Genomic DNA, 14671 nt, shown 5'->3' with positions numbered 1-14671 from the left:
AGAATTTCAAAAACCTTGAAATCATAGTTTCTCAAGTTAAATTCTGATAGATGTCACAAATAGTAAGGTCTTCCTTACTGAGCTCTGTCATCTGTTCTGGCTTTTATGCTATTGTGATTTGGGAGGCTGCTGCTCAACATTCTAGCCTATTTCCAGGGTGTTCCATTATTCTAGGACATGGCTGTCATGGGAGTCTGCACAAGGCAACTAATGCTCTAGATTTAACTGCCTTTTTAAATCAGTAGATCATTGTTTCAGGTACTTTGGAGCCATAGGCAGTAAGAGAAACATCACAATGTTTCCAAAAATATACTGAAGTAGAGATAAGACCACTAAGACGTTCCCTTTATTACCCTTAGCATTTAATGATATCAGCTTGTAGCTTCCAAGGTGATAAGAGTGTGCTGTGTACATACAAGGCATCGTGAACGCGTAATTAAAATTTGTTTTTTGTCGTACGTGGCTTAGAGTTCAAATCAGTAAGTTATAAGAGTAAGATATGAAGGCCACATAGTTAACTGAAGGACAGTTTAGAAGTGTGTGCCTCCTCTGCATAGTTCTTACCCCATTTAAAGAAGCACTTGCTTTGGAAATTTCAACTCGGTTGGAGAAATCAGACTGTAGGTTCTGATACTGACTTATCAAGTTTGTAATAAGAGTGCTGATCAAATTGGCACAGTTTGCTTCAGAAAACACTTGACTTTGAACCTGAAAAAGAAGATTTAAAAAAATCTCCAAAAGACCAGCATAATGAAAACACAAGCTTAACTAACTGGAAATGACACACAGTTTCCAAAGTACTACATACCTTTAGAAGGAAGTGTGTCATGAACGTGTAGACAATGTTGTTGTTTAAAAAAGTTCTTTCATCCATCAGGATACATTTAATATATTCTGCGAAAACTGGATCTTCACACAAAAGCTTGATGCAATTTTTTGACATAGCAGACTAAAGTGGGGAGAAGAAGCACTTATGGTTGAGCACGGAAATAACGGGCTTAAACACTTGTGTATGATGGAATCTGAAGCCATTGAAAATCCTACTTGAAAAGCCATGTCTAACTCGCCTATTGAATTTTTAGTTAACAGCAACTATTTTTCATACAGTAAAATGTTACTAATTTGGACTATGGGAGTGCTGGGGGAAAGACTGATGCCAAAATTGAACAAATGTTGTAAAAGAAATGCAGGTTTATTATCCAGCACTGAGAGGGTTAACAAGGACTGGAAAAATAACAAAGAATAGGATGTGAATGTTTTCAAGGGCCAAATTAATGTATTTATAGGTAACCAGACCGTATGTTGTGAAAAGACACATTTTAAGAATCAAAATCAATTCTCCAAAATGTTTTAAACTTTACTGTATGTTCTCATTAGCAACAGTAATTTTGTAAATACCTTTTCCCCCCATAAACACTACAAAGATAAACAATAAACCTTCTTTCCTAATTATCTCACACAGAATCAGTGGTCCCAATATATGGAAATTTTACTAAAATTTGGTTTTCCTGTTTTCAAATAGTCATGGCTCTTAAACACAAGTAGTATGTCTTTAAGCAGATACACTCCGTAGATTTAAATGTGTATTTTAATAATAGATCATTTATTTATATGGAAAAAAGCAATATTTTTTAATAGGACAAAATTTAGATAATATGTATATATGCATATGTGTATTTTTTTTAGAGTAAGCAGCTGTCGTAAGTAAATTACTCAAGGTCAGTCAAGAAATTAGGATTCAAGTAGGACCAAGACCCAGGTCTTGAGATCCTTAACACTAGGAAAAATCTGCCTTGGTCTACCAGTCACAGCCTCTGCCTATGTTTCTTGCTCAGGATGGCTGCTTCTATAAGACTGGAAGCTTTGGAGGCCTTATATGGTTCAGCTTTGTTTTAAGGGAAATGTGGGGGCACAGTGAGTTCTGTCTGTGAAAGAAGTCAAGCGAAGGGAGTCCTGCGGTGCAGAAGTAGAGAAGGCAATAGGTAGCAATAGGTAGTGGGAGAGTACAGAAACCAAGACACTACCCAAATCAGGAAGAATGAAAAAGAGCAGCAGTAGCAGTGGAAAGGGAAAATGAGATCTCCAACTGACTGAAAAGAACAGTCAGCTCAAAAATCAACTGATAAACTCATTTTCTGAATGCCTACTATATGCTAAGTCAAGTGAGCTAAGATCAATGTATACTAGCCTCTGAAAGATTTCTACTGTAGAGAACAAAGTGGCATTTCTTCAGGGAATGGAGATGACTCTGATAAGGTCTATACACTTGAGCTCTGTTTGGGAAAAGTAGAGAAACAACCAATATGGTACAGGATGACAAACACGTAGGAGAATACAGAGCACACTACAGCCTGGTAGGAGGCTGAACCAGACTCAAAATACTTCAGAAAGCATGATGTGGGTCAAAGTTGGACCTAAGGAAGGTGAATAAATTCATCTCTTCCAATGGGGTAGAGTAGATGCAACCAGGCAGGACAATCACCAGTTTTTTCAGGGACTGAAGGGAGTGGGGATCCTTTATGCCTGATCCAGGGAATGAGCCAAACCTTAGTACCTCCTCCTCTTCCCAATTCTCCCTTTATAACTTAAGCATTATTTATTATTATCAGGTTCTTTCTCCTCTTCCCAATTCTTCCTTTGTAACTTAACAAGCTTTATTTATTAAGCCACTTAATTTTAAGGAGTTGGCTCTTAGACACTTAAGGTAGGAACGGTAATCTTGTTTTCAAGGAGATTGTTGTAAGAAAACAAGCGCAACAGACCCTTGAAAAACTACAGATCATGAAAAGCTAAAGGACAGACTGCTGATAGGGTTTCTGCTAGAGGTTTTGGAATGGTGGAAAAGAGGAAGAGACAGGGAGGTGAAGGAGAAGAAGTGGCATGTGCCTTTTTCCCCCACTATCTCCCTGTTTTGGATTTTCCCCCACAACTGTTGATATACATCTATAAATGAGAAATTCAATTATAACCAGCTTATTTAAAATATCCTCTGATACAAATCTAGTGAAGTTAAAAAAAAATCAAAGGGAACTTAGATGCCCAATATGTAATAGTATTTTCATTCATTCATATTTTACCTATCAAGATTCTAAAACATCCCCACTTTTCAGCAAGTCTGCAATCCATTTTTCCTAAAATTATTGACCACTTGGTCAGATGAGATTAAAGACCAATCATCTAAAACTCATTTTCTTTACCTGAGTCTGGCATAGCTCAGTCCAAAGTTTGGGGAACAGTGCAAGATGAAGTGGCAAACCTTCATAGGCAACTAGGACACCTAATATTTGAAAAGAAATCAGAATAGGTTATAATTATAAATTATACAACTGAGATACTCTGCAGGTACAATATTACAGCTATTTCTAGTCATAACTTTGCATATTTTCTACATTTTAAAGAAAGTATGTAAAGGGGAAAAATTCATTCCAATGTTTAGTGAAATATCTTAGAATGTGGTACTTGAATTTATTTATATCCTATACCTCATTCCTGAAGGATATGGGACTTAAATCAACTCTTCTTTTTTGAGTATTAGAACTTTATCTGGGAAAAAAAAAAAGTTACTGAAGTGGCTCCAAATCTTTCTTGGACTAAGGTACCACTCTGCCTATTAGATAATTTTCATAGAATGGCTAGACTTCAGGAGGAGGAGGGGAGAGGTGAAGAGAAAAAAAAAAAAAAGATGTGGAGAATTAAACATATCTTTCCTCTTTTACCTTCTTTCTTCAAAGATAGAATGACCTTTGTGGTACATTTAAGTCAACGCTGCCCTGAGCACCAGATTCTTGGCCTTGTTCCCAGGATCTTCTGAGTGGACCACATCTGGCACTATGTCAGAGAGTGCTATTTGGAACCTCTATGAATTTACCTCTCCACTTCTTGACTATTCCAGATGTAAAATATGTCACTAAGAGATGTGTGCCCCTATATCCTCTGTCATCCTATCTCTCAAAGTATAGAAGCTTCATTACCACAGTCCTAAATGAATTTCTCATCTCCCACATCCCCCAGCGTCCCCAGGGCAAGTATAATCATGGAGAAAAAGAAATATAACACAGATCATCCTCCTCCAGTTGAGACTATGAGTTAGACCAGGAGTCAGCAAACTCGTTCTGGGAAGGGCCAAACAGTATGTGAGGCTTTGTGGCCATGCTCTGTTACCACAGCTCAACCCTGCTGAGGCAGTGTGAAGGCAGCCTTAGACAAGAGTAAGGAAATGGGTGTGGCTGTCTTTCAGTAAAACTTTACGAACACTGAAATTGGAATCTCATAATTTTCATATGTCAGAAAATACAATCTGTATTTTTAAAAAATTTAAAAATACGAAAACTATTCTTAGCTAGCAGGTAGCCATGGTTATACAAAAACAGGCAGCATGTGGGTTGTAATTTGCCAAACCCTGGGTTAGACCAAGGACTTGAGAACATCTTACACAGGCAAGTCAGGTCACTCACTCAGCCTTACCAAGGATGCCTAAGATCCCCTCCACAGGTAAGCCAATTTATTTTCCTGTCAAGATGAGTCCCTTTAGATGCAAGACGCAAGGAAATGCTACTTCCCCTTTATCCTAACCTAATCTGGTTGGTGTTTGGCAGCATATACCCACCATAGTATCATAATACACATAAGTAAACAAGGACATGTCATCACATATGTGGCTACAGGGAAGAGAGTTCCTAAGTTCCCATGTTCCTGTATCCTAATTACTCATCAAAGTAGAGGAGGGGTTAGCAAACTATGGCCCTCAGGCCAAATCTGACCCATAGCCTGTATTTATATGGACTTGTGAGCTAAGAATGGCTTTTTCTTTGAGACAGTGTCTTCACTCTTTTGCCCAGGTTGGAGTGCAGTGGCGCGATCACAGATCAGGTGCAGCCTCGAACTCCTGTGCTCAAGTGATCCTCACACCTTAGCCTCTGTAATAGCTAAGACTACAGACCCGGACAATTTTCTTAAAAAAATGTTTTGGGATCAGGCGTGGTGGCTCACGCCTGTAATCCCAGCACTTTGGGAGGCCGAGGTGGGTGGATCACCTGAGGTCAGGAGTTTGCGACCAGCCTGACCAACATGGAGAAACCCTGTCTCTACTAAAAATACAAAATAAGCGGGGCATGGTGGTGCATCCCTGTAATCCCAGCTATTCAGGAGGCTGAGGCAGGAGAACTGCTTGAACCGTGGAGGCGGAGGCGGAGGTTATGGTGAGCCAAGATCATGTGATTGCACTCCAGCCTGGGCAACAAGAGTGAAACTGTCTCAAAAAAAAAAAAAAAAAAAAAAAAAAAAGGTTTTGAGCCAGGCATGGTGACTCACACTGGTAATCCCGGCACTTCGGGAGGCCGAGGCAGGAGAATAATGAAACCCCGTCTCTACTAAAAATACAAAAATTCACTGGGTATAGTGGCACACACCTGTAATCCCAGCTATTCAGGAGGCTGAGGCAGAAGAATTGCTTGAACCCAGAAGGCAGAGGTTGCAGTGAGCCGAGATCGTGCAACTGCACTCCAGCCTGGGTGACAGAGCAAACTCTCTCAAAAAGTTTTACAGAAATGGGGTCTTGCCATGTTGCCCAGGCCAGTCTCAAACTCCTGGCATAATTGATCCTCTTGCACTGGGCTTTGAAAGTACTGGGAGTACAGGTGTGGGCCTTCATGTCTGGCTGGCTTTTACATTTTTAAAGGTTAAAAAAAAAAAAAAAAAAAAATCAGCCAGGTTGGGCACGGTGGCTCACACCTGTAATCCCAGCATTTTGGGAGGCCAAGGCAGGTGGATCACGAGGTCAGGAGTTTAAGACCAGCCTGACCAACATGGTGAAACCCTGTCTCTACTAAAAATACAAAAATCAGCCAGGCGTGGTGCCATGTGCCTATAATCCCAGCTACTCAGGAGGCTGAGGCAGGAAAAATCACTTGAACCTGGGAGACAGAAGTTGCAGTGAGACAAGATTGTGCCATTGCACTCCAGCGTGGGCAACAGAGCAAGACTCTGTCTCAAACAAAACAAAAAAAACATTAGCCAAACAAAAAATAGTATGTGACAGAGACCTTGTGGCCTGTGAAAGTCTAAAATATTTAGTGTCTACTCTTTGCAAAGAGTCTGCTAACCTCTGAACTAGAGACTGCTTTGACATTAACCCTCTTATGAGCAAGCAGACTGTATACTGTAATTTCTCTAGTCATTTCTCCTCTATTATCCCCCAAAAGTAAAATAATCTTCAATTGTTTTTTCTTTTTTTGAGACAAGGTCTGGCTCTTATCACCCAGGCTGGAGGACACTGGCATGATCTTGACTCACTGCAACCTCTGCCTCCTGGGCTCAAGCCATCCTCCCAGCTCAGCCTCCTGAGTAGCTGGGACTACAGGTGTGCACCACCATACATGGTTAATTTTTGTATTTTTTGTAGAGATGAGGTTTCACTGTGTTGCCCAGGCTGATCTTCAATTCGTGAGCTCAAGTGATCTGCCTGCCTTGGCCTCCCAAAGTGCTGGGATTATGGGTATGAGCCACTGCACCCAGTCCTAAACAATCTTTTTTTTTTTTTAAGGCAGTCTCACTCTGTTGCCCAAGGCATGTTGCAGTGGCATCATGTTGGCTCACTGCAGCCTCGACCTTCCCAGGCTCAGCTGATTCTCCCACCACAGCCTCTCGAGTAGCTGGGACTACTGGTGTGTGCCTCCAACGCCTAGCTTATTTTTCTATTTTTTGTAGAGACAGGGTTCTGGCATGTTGCCCAGTCTGCTCTTGAATTCCTAGGCTCAAGTGATCCAGCTGCCTCAGTTTTACAGAGTGCTGGGATTACAGGTGTGAGTCATCACGTCCAGCTAAATATAAAAGCAATCTCTACACCTATTTTCCACAACTACCAAAAAGCCAGCACTACCACGACAAACAAAAAATACCATGGAGGCCTTTTATGATCTCTAATCACTTTGAAGTGGCATTCTGGTATATGTATCTCTATTTTACAAGTAAAGATGGAAATAGGGCAGGCGTGGTGGCTCACGCCTACAATCCCCGGAGTTCGGGAGGCCAAGGTTGGTGGATCACTTGAATTTAGGAATTCGAGACGAGCCTGGCCAGCATAGTGAAACCCCGACTCTATTAAAAAAATATATATATATACAAAAATTAGTTGGGCATGTAATCTCAGCTACTTAGGAGGCACAGGCAGGAGAAATCACTTGAACCCTGGAGGCAGAGGTTGCAGTGAGCCGAGATCGTGCCACTGCACTCCAGCCTGGGGGACAGAGTGAGACTTTGTCTCAAAACAACAACAATTAAGAAAATAAACATTTTCTAGGTATGTCAGATCATTACATTAAATTTTCTCATCAATTTTGAGAGCCACTGTTTTATCTTAATTTTGCACTTCTTTTGGATGAGGAAATTAGGCAGGCTCAGAGATTATATAATCCTCTCAAATTCATTCCAAAGTCAGTATTGATGTAGTTCAGACTGTAGTCTACCCCAGATTTATCTGATTCTAAAGCCCATATGCTTTTCAATGTTTTCCGCAACTTCAGTCCATTTGTTAGCATTTTCATGATTTTCTTCACATCTGCCATCACCTATATTATTGTTTAGTTAATACTTTCTCTCTTTTGAGACAGGATTTTGCTTTGTTGCCCAGACTGTAGTTCAGTGGTCCAGTCATAGCTCATTGTAACCTTGAACTCCTGGGCTCAAGTGATCCTCCTGCCTCAGCCTCCTGAGTAGCTAGGACTACAGGTGCATGCCACCAAGCCTGCCTTTTTTTTTTTTTTTTTTTTTTTTTTTTTGTAGCAACTGCTGTTGCCCGGTCTGGTCTCCAATCCCTGGCTCAAGCAGTCCTCTGGCCTTGGCCTCCCAAAGTGTTAAGATTACAGAACTGAATCATCACACCCGTCTACTGAATGCTTTTCTTTATATTCACTTCAGAGGCTAATACTACCTGAGCCTTATTTTAGGCAATATAACATCTGGGAAATCATCAATTTGATGTACTAGTTTATAACACAGTAAGAACCATATGTACTTACTAATATAAAAATTATTTCCTCTAGACTCTCTTGAACAGTTCAGTCAGGAAAACGCTGTACCACCACCCATGGTGAGCTAAAGACACCTTTCTCAGAGTCCTACCTGTTTCCTCTCAAAACTGCAACACCTTTGGAAGTCCACCCCTTCAGAGCAAGTGAGTTTCAGTTTCTTTCTAGCATCTTCACAAAGCACAGGGGGTAAGGAGCCCCGTGGTTCAGTGGCTCAAGTTAAAGGCCAATGCCCTCCTATTCCATGCATGCCTCCTCCAACACCTTATGGAGTGTCTCACTAACGGGATGCAAAGCACAGGAAGATGCAATCACCAAAGTTCTCGGGCACACATCTAAGCTTTGCCTCTGTAAACAGGATGGGCACATCTAAAATATCTTGGCTTCTGTACCACTTTCTTCACCCTGTGACTTCAGGTATCCTCAACAAGGTCTGTAACCTGTCCCATCCCCACGCGTGAAGGAATATACAAAAAAAAAAAACTGTTTCAAGTGTACCCTTTCCTCATTAGTAACAGCTTATACTGTAGAAGCTACTGGATGTGTTATTAAAAAAAAAAAATCTTTTAAAAACCAGCCAGGTACGGTGGCTCACACCTGTAATCCCAGCACTTTGGGAGGCTGAGATGGGCGGACCACCTGAGGTCAGGAGTTCCAGACCAGCCTGGCCAACATGGCAAAACCCCATCTCTGCTAAAAATACAAAAATTAGCTGAGCATGGTGGCGTGTGCCTATAATCCCAGCTACTTGGGAGGCTGAGATAGGAGAATCACTTGAGCCTGGGAGGCAGAGGTCACAGTAAGCAGAGATTGTGCCACTGCACTCCAGCTGGGGCAAGAGAGTGAGACGCTGTCTCAAAACAAAGAAACAAAAACTGCTTTTGTAGGTAAAATGGTATTTTGAATTATTTGTACTTCTATGATTGCTGTGAGGATGAAATATTTTGTATGTATCATATATATATATAATCTGAATTGTGTCATGATTCTCTGTCTAGTTTTCTATAGGAGTGTTTAATCCCATCTAAGCATTATCCAGGGGAAGTGGTGGCTTTAGCCACTGGGTGAAAGCCCATGACTAATGCTCTACTGTGAGTGATTCATTAAGATACTGTAAGGATATGAGATAACTGATTTGTCCAATTCCCCTTGTTCTGACTTCACACCCACTAATCAACCTACTGTTACCTGTCTGGCTTCCCACTGAGGTTACTGAAAAAGACTGATGGCCCTATGATGAAATATACAAATCCTGTGCCAGTTCTTCCTTTCTATAAACTGGTAACCAACTTTGGGATTATAAATATGTCTCTTGAATGTAATTACTGTGTATTAGCCTGGCATAAAAGGATTTACTCTTGGTGAGCTGGTAAAAAGTTGGCTTCTGATCTGCACTGGATGTCTGGCACTGGTCTGGTCTGAAGTATATTTATCCTAGGAAGGCTTTTGGGAAACAGCTAACCAGGCATTTCCCCAGTCAATACCATCATGGTATCACAAAGAGATGAAGTGTGAATCACAGTTGTGAGTTCCATAATTGGAATTTTTATATGTTTACTTTAATTATACTACATTTCAATTCCACATATTTGGAAATTTTTGGATTTTCTAGGTATATAATAATGTTACTTGCACATCAATCTGCTTACTTTCACTAATGCATCAAGAAAATTAAAAAAAAATTTTTTAAGGTGATAAAGAGATCCTTGTTTTGTCGTTAAAATTATTAAAGAGTGATGAACACTAGGGATTTATTTAGAGTAGTCCATTGATGATTTCACATGTGAACTATGGTACCTAAAAAAATGGTATCATTCCAGAATTTGCAGTACCAGTTTTCTTTTTATTTCTTTTTTTGGGGGGGCTGGGGGAAACGGAGTCTCACTGTTGCTCAGGCTGCAATGCAGTGGCGCCATCTCAGCTCACTGCAACCTCTCCCTCCCAGGTTCAAGTGATTCTCCTCCCTCAGCCTCCCAGGTAGCTGGGACTATAGGTGCTGCGCATCACCACGCCCTGCTAGATTTTTGTATTTTTAGTAGAGACAGGGTTTCACCATGTTGGCCAGGCTGGTCTCAATCTCTTGACCTCGTGATCCGCCTGCCTCAGCCTCCCAAAGTGCTGGGATTACAGGCGTGAGCCACCGTGCCCGGCCGGCAGTACCAGTTTTCCCTAATATTAAAATAACTTATTAAAATTACAAAACTAATGCATAATCATTACAATTAATTTAAACCTTACAGATATATTTAACCTGGAAAATGAAGGCATTCTATAATTTCATCCTTATAGAGTAAAATTCCTCTTTTTCTGTACATGTACTAAGTGATTTTCCCCTTGTTTATAAGAATATGTTTATATTCTGCATATTGTTTTTACTTTTTTATGTAATTCAGTGAACACTCCTATCTTGTTTGTTTTCGTGTCTCAATATAGGTGAACTGCGGTTTACTTAACCAAGCTCCTACTGATAGACATTTGGGTTGTTTCCAGTTTTACCCATTACAACCAAAGTGAAAATAAATATCCTGTGCATATTGCTGTACACTTTTATGAGTAGAATATGGTAGATTCCTGGACACAGTATTGCTGGGTCAAAGGCATGAACATTCTAAATTTTAATTAATAAGGCCAAATTGCCTCCCAAAGGGACTCTTGACTAGCACTCCATTGTTAAGATCTCTTCTTTTCCCAAACCATACCGGTATCATCTGAGCTTCACTTTATCTCATTTTTTTTTTTTTTTTTTTAGAGAGAGATAAATAGGCTGGGTGCGGTGGCTCATGCCTGTAATCCCAGCACTTTGGGAGGCAGAGGCAGGTGGATCACAAGGTCAGGAGTTCAAGACCAGCCTGGCTAATATGGTGAAACCCCATCTCTAATAAAAATACAAAAATTAGCCGGGCGTGGTGGTGGGGGCACCTGTAGTCCCAGCTACTTGGGAGGCTGAGGCAGGAGAATTGCTTGAACCTGGGAGGTGGAGGTTGCAGTGAGCCGAGGTCATGCCACTGCACTCCAGCCTGGGCGACAGGGTGACACTGTCTCAAATTGTTTGCTTTATTAGTAAGTCTGGGCAACTTCTCATGTGGTTACCAAACACTTTTTTGTGTGTAAACAGCCTATTCGTGTCCTTTGCTGATTTTACTTAACATTCTTCACCATCTTAGCAAATCCTAAAAACTCTTTATATATTGGCAGTATTGGCTATTTATCTATTAAGTATGCAAACATTTCCCCAATTAGCTGTTTGTGTTTTAATTCAGTTTATGGCATTTTCACCATGCAGTATTTTCAATTTTTATGTAGTCAAACTTCCAACTTCTTATTTTATTGTTTCTGGGGTTTGTGTCCTGTGTAGCATGGTCTTTCAAATCTCATGGTGGTATTCATGTGATGTTATGTTTTCCTTTAATATTTCAAATGATTTTTTTCACAATTAAGTCCTTTTTTTTTTTTGTGAGACGGAGTTTCGCTCTTGTCGCCCAGACTGGAGTGCAATGGAGTTGATCTTGGCTCACTGCAACCTCCACCTCCTGGGTTCAAGCGATTCTCCTGCCTCAGCCTCCTGAGTAGCTGGGATCACAAGTGCCTGCCACCACACCCAGCTAACTTTTTTTATTTTTAGTAGAGACAGGGTTTCACCATGTAGGCTAGGCTGGTCTCCTAGGCAGAACTCCTGACTTCAGGTGATCCACCCACCTCGGCCTCCTGAAGTGCTGGGATTACAGGCGCGAGCCACCGTGCCCTGCCCACAATTAAGTCTTTAATCCTCCTATTAATTTTGGTCTAAAGAGTAACATATTAAAGACTTGCCCCATAGAGACCTAACACCAGTTATGTCAGTACCACCTCTATCCCACCAAATTGAGATGTCATCTTTCCAAATCCTCATGTATCTTTATGTTTGTCGAGGCTGTTTACCCACTGTTTTGCCTATGTATTTTTGAACATATACTACATGGTTTTAATCATTATAGCTTACTGTTGTGAAAGAAAGGAAGAAAAACATCTATATTTGAAAAAAGGACAAATAAAAATTAAAAATGGTGGGGACAGGTCTGTGATATCTTCATATTTATCTTTCTGATATTTTGAACTGTGAACTATGTATTACATTCTAAAAAATAAAAACTATCGTAACTTTAATAACTATTTTACAAATCAGCAGTGCCAGTCCCTCTTACCATCGCTCTTTTTCAAGCGCTTTTTTAGGCTAAACCCTGGTGTCCGTGTGTGGGTGTGGTTGGAGGCAGAGAGAGAGGGTCTTGCTCTGTTGCCCTGGCTGGAATATAGTGGTCTGATCACAGCTCACTGCAGCTTTGACTTCCTGGGCTAAAGTGATCCTTCCACCTCGGCCTCCCGAGTAGCTGGGCCCACAGGTGTGTGACAACACATGTGGCTAATTAAAAAAAAATTTTTTTTGTAGAGAAGGGGTCTCCCCATGTTGCCCAGGCTTCTGCTATTTTTAAGTATCAAAATACTGCGGTTGCCGACACTTTTTTCAGACGGCAGTTGGCAGCTCTGTTCACCCTTCCTGAATTCTCTTTCCCTTTCTTTCTGTCTCCTCCAACCCCATCCCTCACCATACTCACTTCAAAAACACTCCAACCCTCTCGCTTATTATTTAGTACCTGCAACTGTACTGTTCTCTGCAATTCAAATCTGTAATTATTATATATTTCTCTTTATCCTCTAACCAATCTTAAGATCTGCTCAGTTGCCCATGTAAAAATTACCACAAAAGATTTTTCCTCACAACTGGAAATGACTTACAATCCAATGTAGGTCTTGAGATGTTCTCACCTATGGTCACAATATTTTAATATTGCGGCCCTTGGACATGAAACCTCAACGTTCAAATGATTAAAGGTATAACCAGTTTAAACTTATCCTTTTCATTACTTGTTTCCAAACATAATTTCTTAAAGAAATTATACAAATTAAAATTCTCTACCAACTCTGCGTGGTCATTAATGTGGACTTTCTTTTCTCAAGCCCTTTCCTGGGCCTCTCCTTGGAAAAAGTAATTCTGTCAGCTCAAACTATGGGACACAACTCTCTCCATTTACAGAGGACATAACAATAAGATTGTTTTTAGGTCTTAGACAAAGACCTAAGAACTTCGTATCTAAGACAATGTCCAATTTTCTGTATTAACCAAGAAAAATTTCTTTTTCTTGTTCAATTTGTGAAGGTTTTGATTTATATTTAGTGCCATGCCACCAGTCACATTTGGCTCTTTAAATTTATTTTGGTTAAAATTAAAGTAAAAATTCAGTTCCTTAGACACATTTCAAGTTCTCAACACTCACAAATGACGGGCTACTGACAAAGAAATTTCCATCCTTATATAAAGTGATTTTTTTCTTTTTTTTCTCTTTTGAGACTGAGTCTCACACTCTGTCGCCAGGCGGGAGTGTAGTGGTGGGATCTTGGCTCACTGCAACCTCCACCTCCCAGGTTCCAGCAATTCTCCTGCCTCAGCCTCCCGAGTAGCTGGAACTACAGGTGTGCACCACCACACCTGGCTAATTTTTGTATTTTTAGTAGAGACAGGATTTCACCATGTTGGCCAGGATGGTCTTGATCTCTTGACCTCGTGATCCACCTGCCTCGACCTCCCAAAGTGCTGGGATTACAGGTGTGAGGCACCGTGCCCAGCCCTTACAGAAAGTTCTATAAAATCGTGCTAATATAGAGAACTAAGCCCTATGAGCCAGCAGTGATAGTGCTTCACATGGTTATAAAAGTGATAAGACTATAAAATATCATAAAAGTTGATTCAACTGATGTGACAGCAAGTATTCTTTCCCTTCTTCCACTTCTCCACCACGTTTAATTTCCCTGAAAGTGTGCACTTGGGTTGACAAGACAACCCAAAACAGGGTGGAACATTCAGTATTTGGTTAAAGTTGTCCAAGTAGCTAGAATAGTCTTACATAACTTTTAGTATAAATCATATGAACACAATTACCAAAAACTTTTTAAAAGGTCAGTGTTTTTATAATTCCCCTTCTTCATATGGGAGCAAGGCTGTACTACTAGAACTCCTGAATATTTTCTTATACTTGATTACTGCCACTGAGGGGTTTTGGCCTTTTACCAAGTACCATGACTCAGGTGCATAATCCTGAAATGGCCAATTTGAATATATTCTCATCCCCCTACATCTTGGCATTCCAGCCACCCATATATAAAACCAGCTAACAATACCAGGTTACCAGGAACCAGCTTTCAAATCTAAAAATGCTCTAAATCACTTGCCAGTAAGATGGTTTTGCTGAAGTGGAATTATCCCTGACAGCTGTTACCACCTCCTTCTTCGTGGATAATGAAATCTAAGGTAGGGTCACATCTTCTGCCCTACCTGGAATGGATCAAAACCTTTTCCATAGGAAGGAGAATGCTGTGACTGACGAGGGGCACAAAGAAGACTTGCAGGGTATGGCAATATTTTATTTCTTGGTCTGGGTAGTAGTTCCACAAGTATGTCACTTCCCACCCTCAAAACTACAGAACATTGGAGAGGATCCTGACCGATCCCTAATGAAGTCAAGAAAGAGGACACAGAGGCCTAGAACTCTGGAAGTCCTGAGATAGAGGACCTCTGGAGGAGAGCTGCATGTCTCCGAAAAACTTATCAGGTATAG

General features: G+C 40.7%; 1 protein-coding gene across 6 annotated transcripts in view; it reads right to left on the bottom strand.

The window, feature by feature from the left end:
• The window catches only part of USP34 (ubiquitin specific peptidase 34), a 291125-nt gene that overhangs the window by 2176 nt on the left and 274278 nt on the right, over positions 1–14671 (bottom strand). For 5 of the 6 annotated variants that reach the window (XM_030921651.1, XM_030921653.1, XM_030921650.1 and 2 more), the window contains 3 exons: positions 3198–3277; positions 809–949; positions 565–708 (listed from right to left, as the gene is read on the bottom strand). In XM_030921651.1, the coding sequence (XP_030777511.1) occupies positions 565–708; positions 809–949; positions 3198–3277 (365 nt within the window). Of the gene's footprint in view, positions 1–564; positions 709–808; positions 950–3197; positions 3278–14671 lie in introns of those variants that run through there. The other variant, XR_004054449.1, reaches the window with a different exon arrangement.

The sequence above is a fragment of the Rhinopithecus roxellana genome, chromosome 17 (assembly GCF_007565055.1).
Source record: "Rhinopithecus roxellana isolate Shanxi Qingling chromosome 17, ASM756505v1, whole genome shotgun sequence".
Lineage (NCBI taxonomy): Eukaryota > Metazoa > Chordata > Mammalia > Primates > Cercopithecidae > Rhinopithecus > Rhinopithecus roxellana.
The sequence above is the reverse complement of the archived record's forward strand: the minus strand, read 5'-3'. Positions and strand labels throughout refer to the sequence as shown.